Raw genomic sequence first — 18,685 nt, 5'->3', positions numbered from 1 at the left:
GAGATGCTTGTGCTGTTTTGTGAAAAATCCAGGCACACTCCTGGATCAAAGTATTTCTAGGCTGTCACAGCTGAAATTTTGTCAAAAGCAACCAAGTACAAATATATGAGCAGGAAAAGACTGAGATATAGCTCTTGAGGTGCTTGGAAGAAGGACCTGGAAGAAGCAGAAAATAATAAGGAAGGAGCAAAAAGAAAAATTGTAAGATAGGAATATTGATCAAGAATTTATTTTAGAAAAACTTGGGGTTTTTTTTTCCCTTCAGAATCTACCACAAAGTGATTTTGTTGATGATACAGTAATATTTAAATCTGAATTGTTATTTAAAGGTGAAATCAATCTAGTTTTGCTGTCTTTCTTGGAAAAGAAATGTTTGAATATAAATAGACATTATGTGAGAAGTTACACACTGGATGCTGAGTAAGACTGTGGGACCCCTGCTAAGACATAATCAGATTAATTAATCAGTTGGCTTTAAAAAAATTCATATTCCATGGGTTTTGTGTGTATGTATCTCAACACAGCTAGAGACAATGTCATCGGAGTACTATTGTCTGTTGTAGAAATGTGACACATTTTCTGATGGCAGACCTTTATTTGACAGGATTTTTGAAAGACCTGCATAGCACTGTCACCATCCCTCGAAGAGTTTAAAAAAAGACTGGATGTAGCACTTGGTGCCATGATCTAGTTGAGGTGTTAGAACATGGGTTGGACTCGATGATCTTAAAGGTCTCTTCCAACCTAGAATTTCTGTGATTCTGTGATTGTCTCAAGAGTCATAATGTGCATTTCAGACTTTGTTCCCCTTAAATAGTAGAAGGAATATAAAAGTCTTCAGGCTCAGTTTTTTCTTTCTTGCCAAAGAGATGGAAAGAGCTGTATTTTGGGCCACAGACTCAGCTACTCCATCTTGTTTCCTGGTCCTTCAGTGAGGTCAGTGTAAGGGAGAAGGAAAGGCTGAGGGAGACAGGAGAAAGAGGTGTTAAAAATTAGTGATTTTAAATAAAGAGAAAAGAAATTAAGTTTTATGCTTCCCTCATAGAGAAGGAAGAAAGTTTTCCTTTGAGGGGTGAGTTAATATACTGTATGTACAATGTAGGTGTTGATGCCTTTAACTCTTGATATCTGTACAAGGCTTGCTTCTGTCCTGCCATCTCTCTCTTCTCTCAGTGGGTATACAGTACTGGCTAATCTTGACTCTCAGACACAAGGTGAGAGGCATTTTGGGATTCCCCAACTTGCACAATTCCTCTTTTCAGAATCTCAATACAGGTAACTTGTGTGCTGGTCTCAACAGTGATTCTAAACGTAAGTCTTTCCAGAAGTCACTTAACCCCAGGGTACATGGAAGAGATTGACAACACTTTTGAGAAGTGCAGCCCTGAATTTGCAACTTCTGTTGATTTTTGTATCATAGAGTTAAATGGGGGTCTAAAATGAAGAAACTGTTGCTGCTTAATGTGGTGTCTTCTTTGGACATTGGCTTTGCCTCTTGGAAAATCCCAAAGGCAGCAAAACCTAAAACTTGCTGTGGATCCAGCAGGTGGTGCTTTGAGGGTCAGGGTCTCAGCTACATAGTTGTATGGTGGCTTGTGACTCCAGATTTTAAATTTGCTGGAGAACATACATGTTAAATACATCATGTTGCTTAACCCCAAAATGGATAAAGAATAGGTAAACAGTAAAATTCACTTATGAAATACCCTATATACTTTCTTTGCTCCTGCTGAAGGTTTTGATCAAACACTTACTCATAATGAAAGATTGATGATACTTATGTCTAAAATATGATATTCAGAAGGGGCTGTTCTAAGGCAAACTATTTTCCTAAAGTGCTCCATTGTGTTTGGTCTAAAGCAGATGGGCAGCGCCAGAAATCTGCTGCAGCTTTCTAGAGAAAATGTAACAATTCAATGTCTTTAAGGGCTGTAACTCTGTCATTACTGGGGGTTCCTGCATTTGCATTGTTCTACTATGAGCATGCTTGTTCAGGAATTAGGAAGTCTGGATTTAGTTATAAAGGTTTAATTATACTTCAAGGTTGTTTTGGGTGGATTCTGCACCTGCGCTTGAGCTGGTTAAGCCTTACAGTGAGGCAGTGCCTTAGAGAGGCACCTGCACAGGGTGGGCTGTATCATGTGTGTGTTGGTCTAGGCACGAGTTCTAATGCAGCTGTTATCTGAAACATCAGTGAAGATAAGGCACCGTCCATCTTTAGGTGTCTTAAGCCATGTGGAGGCTTTGCTCTCTTCTGTATCGCCAGGAACCAACCACAGTATTCCTAAGAAACAAGATGAAGGTTTGAACCACACTCAGTTTAATGGGAAACTCTAAAACTGAGCCATGGCCATGTCTATTAAATATGTACAGAGGAAAGGCTGGTACCAAACAACTCATTATTTTGTAGCTCTACCTGTCAAAATTGGTTTTTCTCCCTTTTTGTTCAAGATGCTGTAATAAATTAGTGCCAAACATCAATTGTAAAATGTTTAATTATTCAGTAACAATAGATGAGAGGATTTGCTATAAGTGATACCTTTTTTCTTGTAGGTCTTCATTACTTCAAAAACATTGTGTTAGTAGGATCTCTGCAGGATCGTTACGTTCCTTATCACTCTGCTCGCATTGAGATGTGTAAAACAGCTTTAAAGGATAAACAATCAGGTAATAAATATCCACAAAATAAACAAACCACTCAGGTTAAAACCTCACACATATCAATCTCCTCCCTTTTAATTCTGGCTGCTTAACTGAGGCATCTCTATTATGTGTTTAGCAACTTTGGGCTTACTTTGTAGTAGCAGTAGAGGCAGAAAATCCACATGGAGGCTGACTTGCTTTCTGTCTCTGTCCTGTTCTGTTACATGCAGATGGAGATGAGACTGAACAGGTTTCTAGTTTCTCACTGACTTCACTGATAGTTAGGTGAGATAGACACAGCTCTTGATGTACTATTTCATGAACAGGGAGGTCAAATAATTTTGATTCTTGAGGATGTCAAATTGTAGCATCAAGCCCTGGGCTGTATTTAGCTGTGGCTTAATAGTAGCACTGGAAAAAAGGTAATTTTTCCATAATCAGTTAGGGTCAGTTGCTGTACTTACTGTTTAGATATCCCAGCACAATTGCATTCTAGTATTATATATTGACAAATAACTTTTATGTAATATAATAAATTAATACTGATAAGTACATTCTCACTATAAATGTACAAATACTAAAATGCATAGCTTCAAATTATTTTTCCAACATTTCTAGAGGAAATTAAATTTTCTTTATATTCTATCTTAACAGAACCACAGCCTAACACATTTCATTACTTCTCTTACTCTGAAATGTGTTCATTCTGAGTTCAAGGTCTCAAAGAATTGTGTTAGTTTCTGGCAATTCACACAGTACAACTTTTCTTTTCCTCTACAGGACCAATTTATGCTGAAATGATCCAGAACCTGCTTCTGCCAGTTCTTCAAAACAAGGAATGTAATTTGGTTCGTTATAATGTAATTAATGCATTACCCAATACAGCAGATTCTCTCATAGGGAGAGCTGCACACATTGCTGTTCTTGATTCAGAAATATTTTTAGAAAAATTCTTTCTTGTTGCTGCCCTAAAATATTTTCAGTAGAGAAAAGCATTGTCAGAGACTTGGTTATTACCTCATTAAAAGATGAATTCAAATAATGTGTGGTGTTTAAGTATAGCTGGAGCTGTATTTTAAGAGATATTTATACTTTTTATATGGAAGATAATTTATATCATCCACACTTAGGGCTTTTTAACATCAACTTTACTTTCTAGGTAATGTGACTGTGCAATATTTTTTTATTTTGTTCTTTTTACTTTTCTATTACTTTTTCTTAATTTTGGGTACCTAATTATTTGGAGATTTAAGCACAGTGTGTACTTTTGTTTGGTTGGTTATTGGCTTTCAGACAACAGAAGTCGATGTTACTTGGCTACATTTTACAAGAGGCTTTAGATGCCAAAAATAAATTGGATTTTAAAATTCTAACAATGTCTTACGTGTTCACTTGTCGTATTTTAGCGCTGTAGGAAGTTTAACTGGAAACACAATGAGCTGCTAAAATACTGGATATTTGAAAATTACTATGTCTGCTACAGCTTAACAGTTTTCTACAAAATCATTACTGTCATTGTTAAATATGTTATGCCTGTGGGAATACATTTTCTGCTGATCTCAAAAACATGTTAGTTTACATACTCAAATTTTAAGACTGGAACTTTTGTTTTCAGAATTAAACGGCAACTAAGGATATTGAATGTTCAATGATAGCTGCCTTCAAATAATTGGGGTTTTGCAAACTGTATTAAGATGGTTCCTTACTCTGTCAATTCTTCAGATGAACATGGACTATTTTATGTGGACTTCCTTGTATATACTTAAAATAAGTAAATGTTATAAATTTCTGCAATACTTTTATGAATTTAAACAATTTTTAAATATTGTTAAAATGTTTTATTGACTATAAAGTATTGTAAATATAAATCAATACATCTTCAAATGAGACTATTGTAAACTTTACCTGTTTAGTGACACAGATAAAATGTTTTTGATATACAGGAATGTTAAAGATCCGACTTTCTACTGGTGCTGAATAGCATTGTTTGGTTTCTTCTTCCTTCCCTTTTCTCTGTTTCAAACAATAGCTCACTAAAGGCGGGGGAAAAGAGTTATATGTGCATTCACTAATTGTACACTAATTGTAATGAACATTTTTTGAAAAATATAAATTTGTTGTATAATGCATGTTTATTTTTAGCATTGTGTTATTGCATCTGGTGTTAATAAAATGAAAAAATTACTCTAATGAAAGCAATTAAAGAAACTGAAATGTTCTGCTAATTACCAAAATTCTGGGGAGGCTTTTTGTATATAATTAATAATTTTGTACTTTTGAAATTAATACAGCAATAATAGTTGAAGTGATTCTATATATATGAAATTTCTTTAATAATAGATGAAATGATATTGCATTGGATATGGAATGTTGTATAATTGTCTTTGTAATATATAGGGGGAGTTCCCTATAACTTAAAAGATGCTGAAATGAGTATCTGAGCATCTACAGTTCAGCACTGTATACACTGCAGAGTATTTTATTAGTGTTGTGTTAGGCAAGTCCTTATGACACAAAGATATCTTTAATACATTCTCACTATAAAAATGCCTATTTTTGTTTTTAATTTTGTATTATGATGTTGCTGTTAAGCTCTAAATGTTTAAATTATGTTCTTGTATCTCAACTGTCTTTTATTTAACATTATTATTGGATTTGGCTACTGGCTCAACTTTGAATAGCTGTTGAAGGGAGCTGAAGTTACAAAATGTTCCTTGATTCACAATTCAGACTTTAAACTGTTCTGTTTAAGAAACAAGTATTTAAATGGTTCTGTCACTATTGAAAAATGTCTGTCTTGCTTTCTGTCTCTGGAAACCAGAACATGTAAAGCATGCTTTTGTGGTCAGGAAAGCAAAAGTATCATGACAGAAATATCCACTTTTTTCTTTTTTTTTTTCTTTTTTGGGGGGGGGGCAGTGGGGTGGTAACGTAACAGTAGGTCCTGTCTATTTAAAGCAGTCTGAATTAGGTTTGTTCTTTGAGGAAAATGGCTGGTGCAGGACATTGTGTGATATTTTTGTGTAAGTATCACAAGAAACAGGGCATTCATTCTCTCTTCCTTAATTTTTATTGCCTACTCCATATGTGGTGTGTTAGCCCTCTCAGTACTGCAGCTTGTGTGAGGGCTGTTTGACATCCCAAAGTCCCCAAGGATGTGCCATCTGACCACAGTGAGAGGCGTGATGACCCCAACATGTCCTTGAAGCTTAGGAGGTTCACATGCACTCACAGAATGTGTGGTCACTTGTAGTTGCTCCCTGAACAACACATGCAGGCTGGGATACTGTGGATAACTGTGCATGTGTTGCCTGGCATTTCCCCCTGCTCCTGCAGTGTTCCTAGACCTAAATACAGACCAGTGTGTACATAAGTCAGTGTCATCTGATGCAGCAGAAGCTCCAAAGTGCTGCTACTCACCATCTCACCACTCTTCTGTTTGAATGAGGGCTTCATCTTCCTTTAGAGATAGTGACCTCTCCTTCATGGAGGTATCCTGCAGCTGCTTCAAAGAGAATTGTGCTGCTTACAGAATGAGAGGTAAGAACTGAGGTCTTAACATTCCTTTAACTGTCAGCCTCTTGTTCCCTGAAGGCAGTAGGCTGGTGCTGTTACTTCAGAAAGCTCTCAGTGATGTAATGAGGAGATCACTGCATAAAATGACATAGTGTCTGAACCTCTGTTTCCATGTTCTGCATATAAATTAATTCCTTGGGTTGTGTTTGAATCCTTGATACAAACTCAACTTTCTCTCACTGTAAATCTAGGCATTGCAACAACTTTGGAAAAAGAGTTCATATTATACTGGAAATCACCAGGATTTGCAGCAGAGTCAAGAGATTTGACATTGATGGAAAACTTACTCTGTAACCACAAAACAACCTTGATTCCAAGCTGGTTTTATTTGCTTAGCCCTGACCAGGTGTGGTGTTCAGATAACCAAGGTTCTTGACATGGTCTCAGAGGCAGAGGGGGCATTCAGGCAGTATTAGTGCTGCCCAGGACAGTGCTGCTTGTGGTGCTTTCCAGGTAGTCTCCAAGACCAGTACATCTGGCTCATCTGAACTGACCTGCTGCAAGCTTTGTGCTAGCTGTAAGTCTTTTATTTCTTTTATTCCCCACTTTTTAGAACAGCAAAGCTAAATACAATATTGTTTCTGTCATCTTGCAAAGGAAGCTGCAGTGCAAGAGATAAATGATCAGTAAACAGAGGAAGGAAAACAAGAAAACAGTCCATTTAATCACAAAGTAGAAAATTCCTGTGGTGTATGCTGCCGTTGTTTTTACCAATGTTAAGATGTATTACCTCCTTAGCCAAAAGATCTAGGAATGAATAATTCAGGAGTTACAAGTGAACTTTTACAGCAGTACAATAAAGATGAGAAATATGTTTTGATAACAGTTAATTTTTAGGTGGATAAACGTTACCTCAGTAGTCTTTCACTGCTGTTTCATTCTTATAATTTGAAATTCAACATGCTTATACATATGATGTATGCACACATGTATTATTTCTCATGGCACGTGTTAAGCAGTTTAGGAGCACAGCTTACTTGGTGTCTGCAGACAGCTTGGTAAGGTTTTTAAGGGAAGCATTTCATGTTTTTATTGTACTGAAGACATAAACAATAAGTTCTCTTGAACTTTGACAAGATCTGTTTAGGTTTTCTCCTTGCTGCTTTCAGGCAGAGCATTTTTTTCTGCATTTGTCTTTATTTTCTCTGATCTAGAGGCCCAGCATCTTGCTGTTAGAATAAAGGAAAGGTTTTCCATTATTTTCAGTCTCTAATGTCTAATTAACCATGTTATAAAAGGCTGATAGGGAAAATGTCACTCGTAAGGCAGTCAGTTAAATTTAATTACTTTCAGTGTGTAGGCATTGCCAGATGTAGCTCCAATAAACTCCAGGAAGTGCTACTGCTCTTTAATTTACCAAGATTTACTTTCCTAAAGCTTTCAGATGTGAACAAAAAATGCTATTTTACATTCAGATCTCCAAGTTACCATCTTCAGGTTAGTATCATCTGTGGACAGTGAATTCTGTTTTATCTAAGAACACTGTCAGCTGGAGAGGTTTAAAAAGTGACAAAAAGCAAAAGTTGATCTATTCAAAACATTAACTGTACTTAATTATGTACTTACTCATGGAGCGCCACTCCATGAACTCAGGTGTTACTTATCCCAGGGTTGGGTTTATACTGAGCCTTAAAAGCAACTTCACTGCCTGAACTCGGAAACTGCAACGATGCTGTCTGAAAGCATGAACACTGTACATCACTATGGTGTTAGCCAAAGTGTGTTATTTGAACAATGTACAATTTTTTATTATTTTAAAAACCAACAAAACGAACAAAATAATAAAAAAACCCCTAGCTGGACTACACTACAGATTGAGGGGAACATGGGTTCCTGCAGCGCTAAACTCTTCACTGCATTGAAGAAAGAAGACGTCTTTTCTCTCCACGCCTAGACAAACGTAGAGCAGAGTTACAGCGCATTTCTCGAGCATCTCCGTGAGCCCGTAGCTGCCTTCACCGGGACCGTGGCTCTCCGGGCGCCGTTCGCCGCTGTTTGCCGGAGCCGGGGAGCAGCGCGGGGCACGGGGGGATCGTGAGGCCGCTGAGGCAGCGCTGCTCGGGGCCGCCTTCGCCGCCTGCCCCGGCTGGAGCCGCCGCCGCCTTGGGCGCCTGCGCGGCAGCGCTGCCCGCCCCGCACGGCTCCGTCCCGGCCATGGCTCTGCGGCTGCTGCGCGGCGCGCCCGGGGCAGCGAGTAAGAGGCGGGCGGAGGGCGGGAGGGCCCGGGTTGTGCCGCGGAGGGGCCCCCGGCTCCCCTGCCCTTCCTCCCGCAGGAACTGACGAGCGAGGGGACGGGGCGGGCGCCGCCCGGGGCTGCCGGCGCTGGGGGGGCTGGAGAGCGCCCAAGATGGCGGCGGGCGAGGAGTGTGGCGCGCCCCGCCTCCTCAACCTGGGGCCGGGGCTGTCGCAGCTCTCCCCGCACTTTCCGTGGCCCCACAGTTTCCCTGCTCTTAAATCCTTCCCTGCCTTCCCCCTCGCCCTTCCGATATTAATATTCTCGCCTGTCCTGTAAACCTGCTGCTATCGGGCAACTGTTATTACGGAGGTTTTCTTGCCCTGTCGTTGCTTCGTTCTTATAGGCAGTAAAATGTTAAAAAGCAGTGTAAGGTTTGGAGAATAGCTGGAGGAAACGTGCTGTGGACCTGGAGGTTATTGCTCCGTTCCCTTCACCTGAGGAAATTCAGGGGGTTTGTTAATGGAGAAGTCAGACTGGGTAACAGAGCCTGTCCCACAGGCCTCAGCTTGGGCTCTTTGTTGGGTGCTTCCCTCTCGCCAAAAGCTGAGGTTCTGTGCTGCCATTGATACAATACACTAAAACAAACCAGTGCACTGTATGTTCATGGAATTTTTGTTAGATGTTTGTGCTCCATTTGGCTGTCAGGTTCCTGGCAAGATGTGGCTACCGCTCTAATCCTCTGAGCATCCCGATGTGTTCCCAAATCCCACTGCATGGATGGCTTTGTCAGGATAAATCACATGCTGTGGGCCACTTCAAAAGATGGAATATTGCAGCACAGCAACTTTAAAGAATTGGGATTTTCAAGTTCAGTTATATAATTAACAAATGGTAGGGCATTGTGACACTGTGTAAAAGAGGAGGGAATCAAAGATCAGTTTGTACAATGTGGTTTACTAGTATTGATAGTTTATCTCATCTTTTTCAGAGATGTTTAATGTTGAACTTTTGTCACCTCTCTGTCAAGAAGAGTTTATTTTGGTCAAGAGCATCAAGTAAATCTATCAAGGAAAATGGGTTTTACCTCTTCTCTAGTGACCGAGATAATAAATTTCATACCAGTACCTTAATCTGTTTTTTATTTTAATTTGGACTAGAATACCAGCTATAATTGAATTTTCTTGCTAGCTTTTCTTTCTAGCTTACTGAAGAATGACAAGAAGCTTGGCAGGAGTAGAAAGACCCAATATTTGCAACAGATTGGATCCTTTACTGTTGATAATTTGTTACACCATGCTTTACTCCTTTGGGGCATTGGCAGCAGTTGGCAGACATAATACAGTTTGTGTGGTTGTAGGGTTTGGTATTAAAGATGTGGTATTTTAAAATGAATGAGTATGCTGATTCTGGGAATACGAGTGAGTTGTTAGCTGCTGTATATTTAGGTGAGTCAAGTTGTCAGTGCTTGAGAAGACTTCCTGATTCAATCTCCTTAGGACAGTAGAATAATAGTTCTTTCAGGTACTTTGCACCCAGCTGGTACAGGGAGGATTTGTGTTTGAATCTTGCTTGTTAAGAAATGTCAGAACTGCTTTAGGCAGCTGTCCACAGCCAAAATATTTTTAGTGGATAGTTTATGCTCACTGTGGACATTTACATTTGGTTTTTTAAACCAAACTGTTAGTAGGAGTTTAAGGAAAAAAGTGAATGCTTTTAATGAAAGCATTTGCATACAGTTACATAATTGAACTTAAACATGCTCAAAGTTTTTCCTGCCTTTGACTACCAGCTGAATTATTTTACCATCCTAAGGGAAACCCAGCTATCTTCTGCCGACATTCTGGAAAACCTGTTACTAAGGGAACGTTTTATTTTTTTAAACTTTCCTTTGGGAAAGCAGAAGCTTTTTCTAACTAAAAAGCTGCTGGAAATGAGCCAAGACATGGAAATCAGCAGGTTTCTTGGGGGAGGTTAGGATTTCTCCTGGAAAACAGACTGTACTGGTCTATGCTAGCATAATTACTGTTTAAGAGTCTAAAATACAAGAAAGTAACAGCAAAGATAAGTTCAAGCAGTTTAAAATACACTGTTAATGTGAACTGAGTTATACAACTAACACAATTTAGCCTACATCTGTTTCTAGGGCCAAAAATAATTATCTGTGCTGATTTCTTAGGTGTTCATGAGTTGAATGTTAAATAATTTTTAGAGTTTGTTTTCCTGCCTTCCTCTCCCTCATCCCTGAAGTAGTTTTTTCTCAGAGGTGTTCTGGACAGTCACAGCATTGCTCAGTGTTAAACTCCCACATTTATGCTGCATGTCCATTTGCTTGATAGAGTCTTCACTTCTTTGGCACTCACGAAGCAGCTCCAGCTCTAAGCCAGGAGGAAGAGCTCAACCTGCCAAGCAGCCACTAAAGAAACCAAAGTTACCAGTGGGGAGGTTTGATGAACCAGAGGAGTCCAGTATGGAGAAGGAACCTCTGGAAAGTAAGTAATGTTTTACAGAATTGGAAGCTGTGTTTTAAAGGCAAGATGCGAGATGTTCTGCTGATGTCAGTTTAAGAAGGTGACAGACATTCAGCACTCTTTAGAATCATTTTCTAAGCTTACTGCCTGCTGCTCTGAAAAACAAACCAGGGAGGCAGGGCAGTGGGCACAGCTGCAGCAAATGGTGCCCCAGGGGAGAAGAACCTTCAGAACAACCATGGTCAAACATTGTAGCAAATCACACAGAGAACCTGGGCTTCCTCTGCTCTTGAAGATAAGCACATTTGCCTGGGGGTCCTGACTTAGTGCCAGCCCTGCCTTTAGCAGGGGTACTTTCCATTAGAACAGGCTGCTCAAAGCCCAGTCCAGCCTGGCCTTGCACATTTCCAGGGATGGAGCATCCACAGCCTCTCTGAACAACTTGTTGCAGTGCCTCACCATCCTCACAGTAAAGAGTTTCTTCCTAATAGGTAATCTAAACCTACCCTCTTTTATTTTAAAGCCAATGTCCCTTGTTCTGTCACTACATCACCTTGTTAAAAGTCCCTCTCCAGCTTTTTCACAGGCCCTCTTCAGGTACTGGAAGGCTTCTAAAAGGTGTTCCCAGAGCCTTCTCTTCTGCAGGCTGAAGAGCCCCAGTTCTCTCAGTCTGTCTTAATAGGAGAGGTGCACCAGTCCTGTGTTTGTCTTAGTGGCTTTCTCTGGACTTGTTCCAAGAGGTCCACCCCTGTTTTGTGTTGGAAACTCCACAACTGAACACAGTACTCTGGGTGGGGTTTTGTTGTTTTTTTTTTTTTTAAACAAGTATTTATGATACAAAAATTTTCAAAAAGGCAATGCAAAGAATAACTTTTAACTGTTTGCAGCAAATGAAACCCAAGTTTCTTCTGCCCAACATCTTCATGAATTAAGCATTAACAATTTGATGAAATATTTTCTTCTCATTCTTCTATATACAGAATATATTCTGCCTTACCATCTAAACAGGAAGCCAAGTCTGAAAGCACTAACATCCTGAGGAAAAGAAATACAGACTGATATAAAGTCTCCAAAAGGAAGGCAGCAGAGTGCCCACTGGAAGCAGAATTTCCTTCATCTGTAGACAGTACTTCATGAAATCCTTCAAACCCATTAATGTGCCCTTCTGTACAGTGCTGGTAATTGCTTCAATTCTTGGGATGTAGCCTTGGATAAAGTAATTTTCCAGAACTGGATGTAATACTGTCTCATGAGAGCATTGCCACTCACCTCCAGAAAATTAAAAGGTGGTGTAGCTGTCACATCTGTCAGGGACTCTATATCCAACATCCAGGCAAGCCAGTGCCGTGCATAATTCAGTCCATGAGGATGTGCCTCTTCTTTAATTCCATAGGGCCACTAGAGTTGAATGATAGCAGCATAAAGACTAATTAATCCTTACATTCATTTAAGAAACTGATTGTGTTCTTCCACCTTAGAATCCTTCATTTCATGAACAAAATCCTCAGATACTCTTTCACAGAAGTCCCCTCTTTCATACAGGCCAAAGTGGCACTGTGTAGTGCCATTTTAGTTTGTGCAGCAGAGCTAAAAACTGGTCTCCAAGTCCAAGGCCAGGGGCACGTGGGGTACTGTGAGTTTCTGGGAGCCCCACAGTCTGGTGCAGGATGAGACTCAGCCTAGGGGGTGCTGTGCCACAAGTGCTTCGTGGCTTGTTGGCCTGAGTTAACTATTCTTAGGAGATGGCCCTGAGTAAAGGTGCACTGAGCAGTGTAAGAATGCTGGCTGAGGTACAGAAGGCTCTGTGGTGTTTAAGAAGGTAGCATGAGCTGGCTGTGTGCTTCTCTTTTGTAGCAGGGCAGGGGGTTGGATGAAATCTGGACATGATCTGGCAGTGTGTCATTGCAGGCCAGAAAAACAAATCCTGGACTGCATCAAAAGCAGTGGGGCCAGCAAGTCAAGGGGGGTGACTGTCCTCTGTTCTGATGAGACCCTGCCTGAATGCTGCATCCAGCTGTGGAGTGCTCAGCACAAGAAAGGCATGGACCTGTTTGAAGGGTCCAGAGAAGATGATCAAAGGGCTAGAGCACCTCTCCTGCCAGGACAGACTGACAGAGCTGGGGTTGCTCAGCCTGAAGAAGAGAAGGCTTTGGGAAGATCTGACTGTGGGCTTCTGATGTCTGAAAGGGGCTCAGTACCTTAAGGGGGTTTATAAAATGCAGGGAAGGAGTTTTCATACAAGCAGATAGTGACAGGACAAGTGAGAGGCAATGGTTCTAAACTGAGGGAAGGCAGGCTTGGAATAAATGTTAGGAAGAAACTCTTTACTCCGAGGGTGGTGAAGTATTAGAACAGGTGAAGCATTACATGGCTCAGCCATCCAACCTGGATGTTTTAAGTACAAGACTAACAGAATCTTGAATAAATTCAAGCTAAAATTAAAACAGAGTACTTAAAATTAGAGAGGTAAACAGCAAATAATACCTGGGGTTTTAGATTTCATGAACATAAGTACAGCATACCCAAATGATGCAAGTTCTGACTTGAGAAGCTGTGGTCCTTTAATGCCTCTGGACATTCAGTTGCTTCTTTATTTGCATAATAAATAATATTATATCTGTATTTGTATATATATGTATATATATAATTAATATATATGATCATATAGCAGTAAAAAAACCTGAAATTCATTTTCTAGGGCTCTGGGAAATATTTAGTTCAAGGTTGCCTTTCAAAACAAAAAAGAATTGATTTTGTCTTTGAAAATGAAACTAAAAGGAAAACATCATTAATGATAGCATCTTTATATTTGTCAATATTGTAGAAATTTTAATGGACTTTCCCTGTCATTTTAGAATTCCCTGATGGAATCAATCCTACTACAAAAGAGAGGGGTGGACCCAGAGGCCCTGAACCTACACGTTTTGGAGACTGGGAAAGAAAAGGACGTTGTATAGATTTCTAATATTGAAATGTCTGTATTGCTAATAAAATATTTCTAATTGCTAAAATATATAATGTACAGAAAAAATCACACCTGGATTTGTCATGGAGCTTATTGTTTCTGTCGTGCCACCACATTGTCATGTGATGAATTTTTTTACTAATGCAATGTAATTAAACACAGTGCTGCAGCTCAGATTATGGAGCTGTTAGTGGCTCAATGTCTGCCTGATCTTTAATACTATTTACACTGTGCAAGTATAAATGCAAGTACAGTGGTGTGAAATTGGTAGTCAGGAGCTTATTGAGATGTATAAGGGCTTATATTTCTTCATGAATATAAAGATTTATGTGGTGGTGTAAAAGTGTTGAAAGAACTTTGCATTTCAGGAACCTGAACACCATTCATCAAAGGTAGAACCAACTCTGAGATCAGTAGGTCACTGATTTCACACAGTGGTTCCCTGGTGAAAGCCCCTTTACTCAAGAACCTTCCCTCTGTCCCTGTTGCAGTGGGTTGGGTGTTTTTTCCTGTTTGTAGGGAAGGGACAGTCTTGTCTCTGATTGAGGACTGTAAGTGGCCCAATGGAAATGGAGACTTAAATTTTGGAGAGGGTCAGCTCTTGATTGCGAGTAGTGTAGAGGTGCTCTATTTGGAATTCTAGAACACTGTCCTTTATCACCTGTCTTCTTCATGCTACTTACATCATCTTTTCTTTTGTAAGTGGAGTTGTCCTTTTGCACATGGGCTAACTGCTGCTTTGGAAAAATACAGCATTGTTGTCTGAAACCTTATGGTTAAAGGGGGCAAATTCATTAGGTGAAGTAATATTGCAGGTCTTTAAGTTATCTGGCATCACAGTAAATATCTTTCAGTCACACTGAGCTCGGTTCTTGATTCAAGAATTTGCCTAGTTGTAAGTGCTGTAGTAGAGTAATAGTAGCATGCAAATCTACCACTTGTGTGGGTACTTACTAATGAGAATAAGTTGTCATTATTGAAATGTGAACATTTCTGTGCAAGTTCTTTGTGATAGCCTGAACAAATGGATCTTCTCTAGTCAGAATGAGAGAAGGGTGTGGGCTTTGCCCAGCTTTGCCTTTGCTTGGTTTAACTTTACTCGAGCATTAAAGTGTGAGAGTCTTGTCACAAATCTGAGCAGCCTCCCCTCAAGTTCACTTGACTGGCAGCCAGTGGGGGAGCTCCTTGTTGAAATCTGGCAGTTTGTGTATCCAGTGAGTGTGTTAGAGACACAGTCTTGCTCTAGTTGTGAGTTTGGATGTTTGTCTCACTGTGGTGTTTCTCTACAAAAATACTGAACTGAACTATTCAGTTACAGGTTTATCAACCAGATACCTCACTGACAAGAAAAATGAGATTAATGAAAGCCTGTTTCTCATAAAAGGTGTTAATTAGTGGTAATTAGATTTTGAACCTTTAAATTCTGCAACATGGCTTGGATATTGGAAAATTGGTTTGTATTTGTATCTGATTCATTCTGTTTTCCCTCTGTATAGTGACAGATCATTTTAAAATCTGTTGACATTTTCAGTTACCTAAAGATAGGCTGGGTCAGCTGTCTTCAATTTCTTAATTATTTCTAGTAATGTTTTGCCTTTTCAGTTGCTGGTGTGTTGGACACAATACACCACCTTTTCAAACAGGAAGTGGAAATTTTAGTTGGAAGCTTCTGCCTTTTCTGCATCGTTGTTTATAGGCTTAACTTCTAAATTCACAAAGAAGAGGTGAAATACAGCAGTTATTTTATTTTTTAATTCTAAATCTCCATGGATTGTTGCATTACTTCATTATCTTCTCAAACCAGGTTTTACCCTTTCCAGCACACACTCCATGAATGTTTACCTAATCGCACTTCTTGGCATTCCTGATTTTCAAATCTAATTGCTTTACTCACTGCTGACTGCAGGTGCATTCCTCCCTGGATGCAGACTTACAGTTTTGAGTTAGCATATGAAGAACTGCTCTCACTTTTCCATCATTTCCCTTACATTTCACTTGCTCATCTTTGTCTCCCTCAGTGTTAAGGGCTGACCCAGGTGCTGTCCAGAACCCCTGCTTGTCTTCTTTCATGCAGGTGATGACTGCTGCTGTCAGAGCCACAGGCAGGCAGCCCTTCTTGTCAGAGCACAGGAAGGTCCAAATTCTCCATGCCAGTATCCATGGCATACCTGGATTTTGAAGATAATTTTGAGAGTGGTAGCATCTGTAGCTATAGGACAGTGTCTCATAAAGGCAGGGGATTTGCTTTCCCTCAAAAAACAGAATCACAGAATAATTTAGGTTGAAATAGACCTGGAAGATCATCAAGTCCAACCAACCACTGCCAAGTCTGCCACTAAATCACGTTCTCGAGTGCCACATCTACACATCTTTTAAATACCTCCAGGGATGGTGACTCAGTCACTTCCCTGGGCAGTCTGTTTTAAGCTTGACAGCCCTTTCGTTGAAGATTTTTTTTCCTAAAATAAAAAGGCTGTTTTTAACCCATTTCTTGCACAGAAATGTTATAAATAGCTGAAAAGGAGTTGGTGCATGGGAAATAGTGGATAACCCTTCAGTCTTGAGCAACTTCAAGCCTTTTTTACCACCTCCCAGGCTGGTGCTGTTAACTGAATATTTGCTTAACTTGTTTATGGAAGGTGTCAATGAGACATAGGAAACTGAACATATAAGCAAAATAATATGTAAGAGTCAAAGAATGCCAAGAGGCCCTCTTACATTGTCTGGCGATCTGGCATTTACCAAACAGAGCCCTGGGCTCCAGTAACAGTTAAGCACAAAATCCTGTGGTGCTGCAAAATCTCTTGTGGTACCTGTCAAAAGTGATCAGGGATTGAGTGTAATAAATGATACAATGATAGTGTAGGGTATAAACAATAATTTCTCTTTGTTTTCTTGCAGTGCCAGCAGTTAGGAAAGCAGCACTTCAGCACTTTTTCGGAGCTGTCTTCCTGCCCTTCCCAGATAATCACTATTAGCAATTCACTGGAATTTAGCATTAGGGTAAGAAAATGGCTTGGGGCATTAGCTATTAGATCAGCCATAGATACGGTTTTATCATAAATACTGATTGATTTTTTTTAGCTCTTTTTGTTAGTATAAACAGTGAAGAGCAGCAGGGGCTGTATCCTAACATTTTCTGTTAACTTTCTGTGAGACAAAGGAAAATTGTTCTGTGTGTGTAAGCAAATTCTTGCAGGACTGCAGGATGCTTGCTGCTCTGTTTCATTTTCTTTAATAAAAATCTGCATGTTGTGTTTCTGCAGTAGGTTTTCTCTTTTAAACCTGTTTCTGTTACTTGGCATAGATACATTTGGTACATTATTAAAATTATGAAGCCTTTATTGTTTGAAGGAATTGCACCATAATTACTTTATTTCAAAATACATGAAGTTTCAATTTACAGTTAAAGAAAATGTTTGCTATATATTGCCTTGTTTAGAAAGCATGTATTTCAGTGCTGATTTTATTAAATTGAAACACAGGATACATAATAGAATCACAGTAAAATTACCTGTGATGGTAGCATATGTTTGTAAAGCACCATAGAATGCTGTTATAGATCTTTACTGCATTTTTAGTTGACTGCAATAAATGGTGACAAATTCCAGTGGTCTGTAGTGACAGATAAATTAAATGCCTCTTTATGACCCTTATTTTGGTATTCTTATTGAAAAAGCATTACACCATCTTGTTCTGAAATGTCAGGAAGAGGAGGAATACTGCGTTCATTTCTAAGAGAAGCAGTTTTGGTAGTTCTGTGTTTTTGTAATTGTTCATGAGTATCAAGGTATAATATGGTATCAAATATATCAGAACACAAGGAAATGGTTTGAAATGTGTTTCCATGTGCTGATGGAGATCAGAACCATGCTCATTAGTGGTCACTTCCTTGCTTTTGTAAAATGCAGTATAAAATACCTTTGCTTAGCTGGTGGTCAGTGTTTTATATCAGACCAGCTGAGGTGTGCAGGCTACATTCTAATGTGGGTATGGCTGTGCTCCCTCTTCCAGCTCCAAACCTGCTGCTTGTTTAGGAGTTGTGACCTGTAACCTTCTAAAACACTTTTGTTGCAGAAAGGGTGTCCCAGTAGAAGCTGAATCTTAGTTACAAAATGGCAAACCCTGAGAAAAGAGCTCTATTTCAAATGACTGCTCTGAGGGCAGTCAGTGACACCCCCTGCAGACTGACCATCTTTCTCCATGTTCCTGTGTTGATTGACATTATCTCAACTGGGCCAGGGGCATCTTTCTGACCATCTTTTCCCCCTGAGAGGAATTATTTGGACCTCTTTTGCAGCCACTTAAATTAAGTCTTTCCTTGACACCTTTTCAGAATAGGTTGGAGTTACTGACTTTTGAAGTGTGGGGGCAGTGCAGATATTGGCCTCCCATCCTTTGGAAACCAAGCTGCTGAATGACTTTTGACCATATGCATTTTCTTCAGAAATACTCAGCATCTCTCTGCATTTTTTTGCTGTGAGAATGGAATTTTTCCCTCAAATAGCATCAGAAGTGCCAATTACAGCTTGCAGCAGGAAAGTCTTTGACATGCATTCTCTAGGCATTAAATCTCCCAGTCAGCTACAGCCTTGTGCCTTTAAAAAATCACATCTTAATGTTGCCATTTTTAGGGCGAGAGTGTTCAAAGAAGCTTTTTAAGGTCCTTACTTAATACATTAATTTATATTAAAACTGACACCCATGGCCTATCAAAACACAGCTGTAATTCTCAAATGTTAGCCCCTGACAAAAGTCAGGTGAGCTATGCAGTGGTGATCAGGTTAATTCTAGAAGCCAGATATTGAACTATAACTTACACTCTTCTAACTGATTGTTTTAAACTTGAGTGACTTA

The 18,685-nt window shown here is 39.6% G+C and overlaps 2 protein-coding genes across 5 annotated transcripts in view; both read left to right on the top strand.

The window, feature by feature from the left end:
* Positions 1-5,303, top strand: part of FAM135A (family with sequence similarity 135 member A) — a 79,733-nt gene extending 74,430 nt beyond the window's left edge. For all 3 annotated transcript variants that reach the window (XM_058801282.1, XM_058801281.1, XM_058801283.1), the window contains 2 exons: positions 2,554-2,667; positions 3,424-5,303. In XM_058801282.1, the coding sequence (XP_058657265.1) occupies positions 2,554-2,667; positions 3,424-3,629 (320 nt within the window). In that variant the 3' untranslated portion in view covers positions 3,630-5,303. The remainder of the gene's footprint in view (positions 1-2,553; positions 2,668-3,423) is intronic.
* A 3,039-nt stretch (positions 5,304-8,342) lies between these two features.
* Positions 8,343-17,601, top strand: SDHAF4 (succinate dehydrogenase complex assembly factor 4). 2 transcript variants are annotated; one of them, XM_058802074.1, is made up of 4 exons: positions 8,343-8,413; positions 10,732-10,884; positions 13,719-13,837; positions 16,730-17,601. In XM_058802074.1, the coding sequence occupies exons 1-3, from the start codon at positions 8,374-8,376 to the stop codon at positions 13,826-13,828; spliced, it is 303 nt and encodes a 100-aa protein (XP_058658057.1). In that variant the 5' UTR covers positions 8,343-8,373; the 3' UTR covers positions 13,829-13,837; positions 16,730-17,601. The 2 variants fall into 2 exon arrangements, with proteins under 2 accessions (XP_058658057.1, XP_058658056.1); XM_058802073.1 differs by lacking the exon at positions 16,730-17,601 and having other exon boundaries at positions 13,719-16,714.
* The last annotated feature ends 1,084 nt before the right edge of the window (positions 17,602-18,685 follow it).

This window comes from Ammospiza caudacuta, chromosome 3 (assembly GCF_027887145.1).
Source record: "Ammospiza caudacuta isolate bAmmCau1 chromosome 3, bAmmCau1.pri, whole genome shotgun sequence".
Taxonomy (NCBI): Eukaryota; Metazoa; Chordata; class Aves; order Passeriformes; family Passerellidae; genus Ammospiza; species Ammospiza caudacuta.
The sequence above is the reverse complement of the archived record's forward strand: the minus strand, read 5'-3'. Positions and strand labels throughout refer to the sequence as shown.

What these genes read in the sequence shown, in the direction of transcription:
- SDHAF4 (XM_058802074.1), top strand. Translation starts at nt 8,374, where the DNA reads ATGGCTCTGCGGCTGCTGCGCGGCGCGCCCGGGGCAGCGA. An exon ending in CGGCGCGCCCGGGGCAGCGA is followed by an intron (nt 8,414 to 10,731) that starts GTAAGAGGCGGG and finishes TTTGCTTGATAG; the next exon opens with AGTCTTCACTTCTTTGGCAC. An exon ending in GGAGAAGGAACCTCTGGAAA is followed by an intron (nt 10,885 to 13,718) that starts GTAAGTAATGTT and finishes CTGTCATTTTAG; the next exon opens with AATTCCCTGATGGAATCAAT.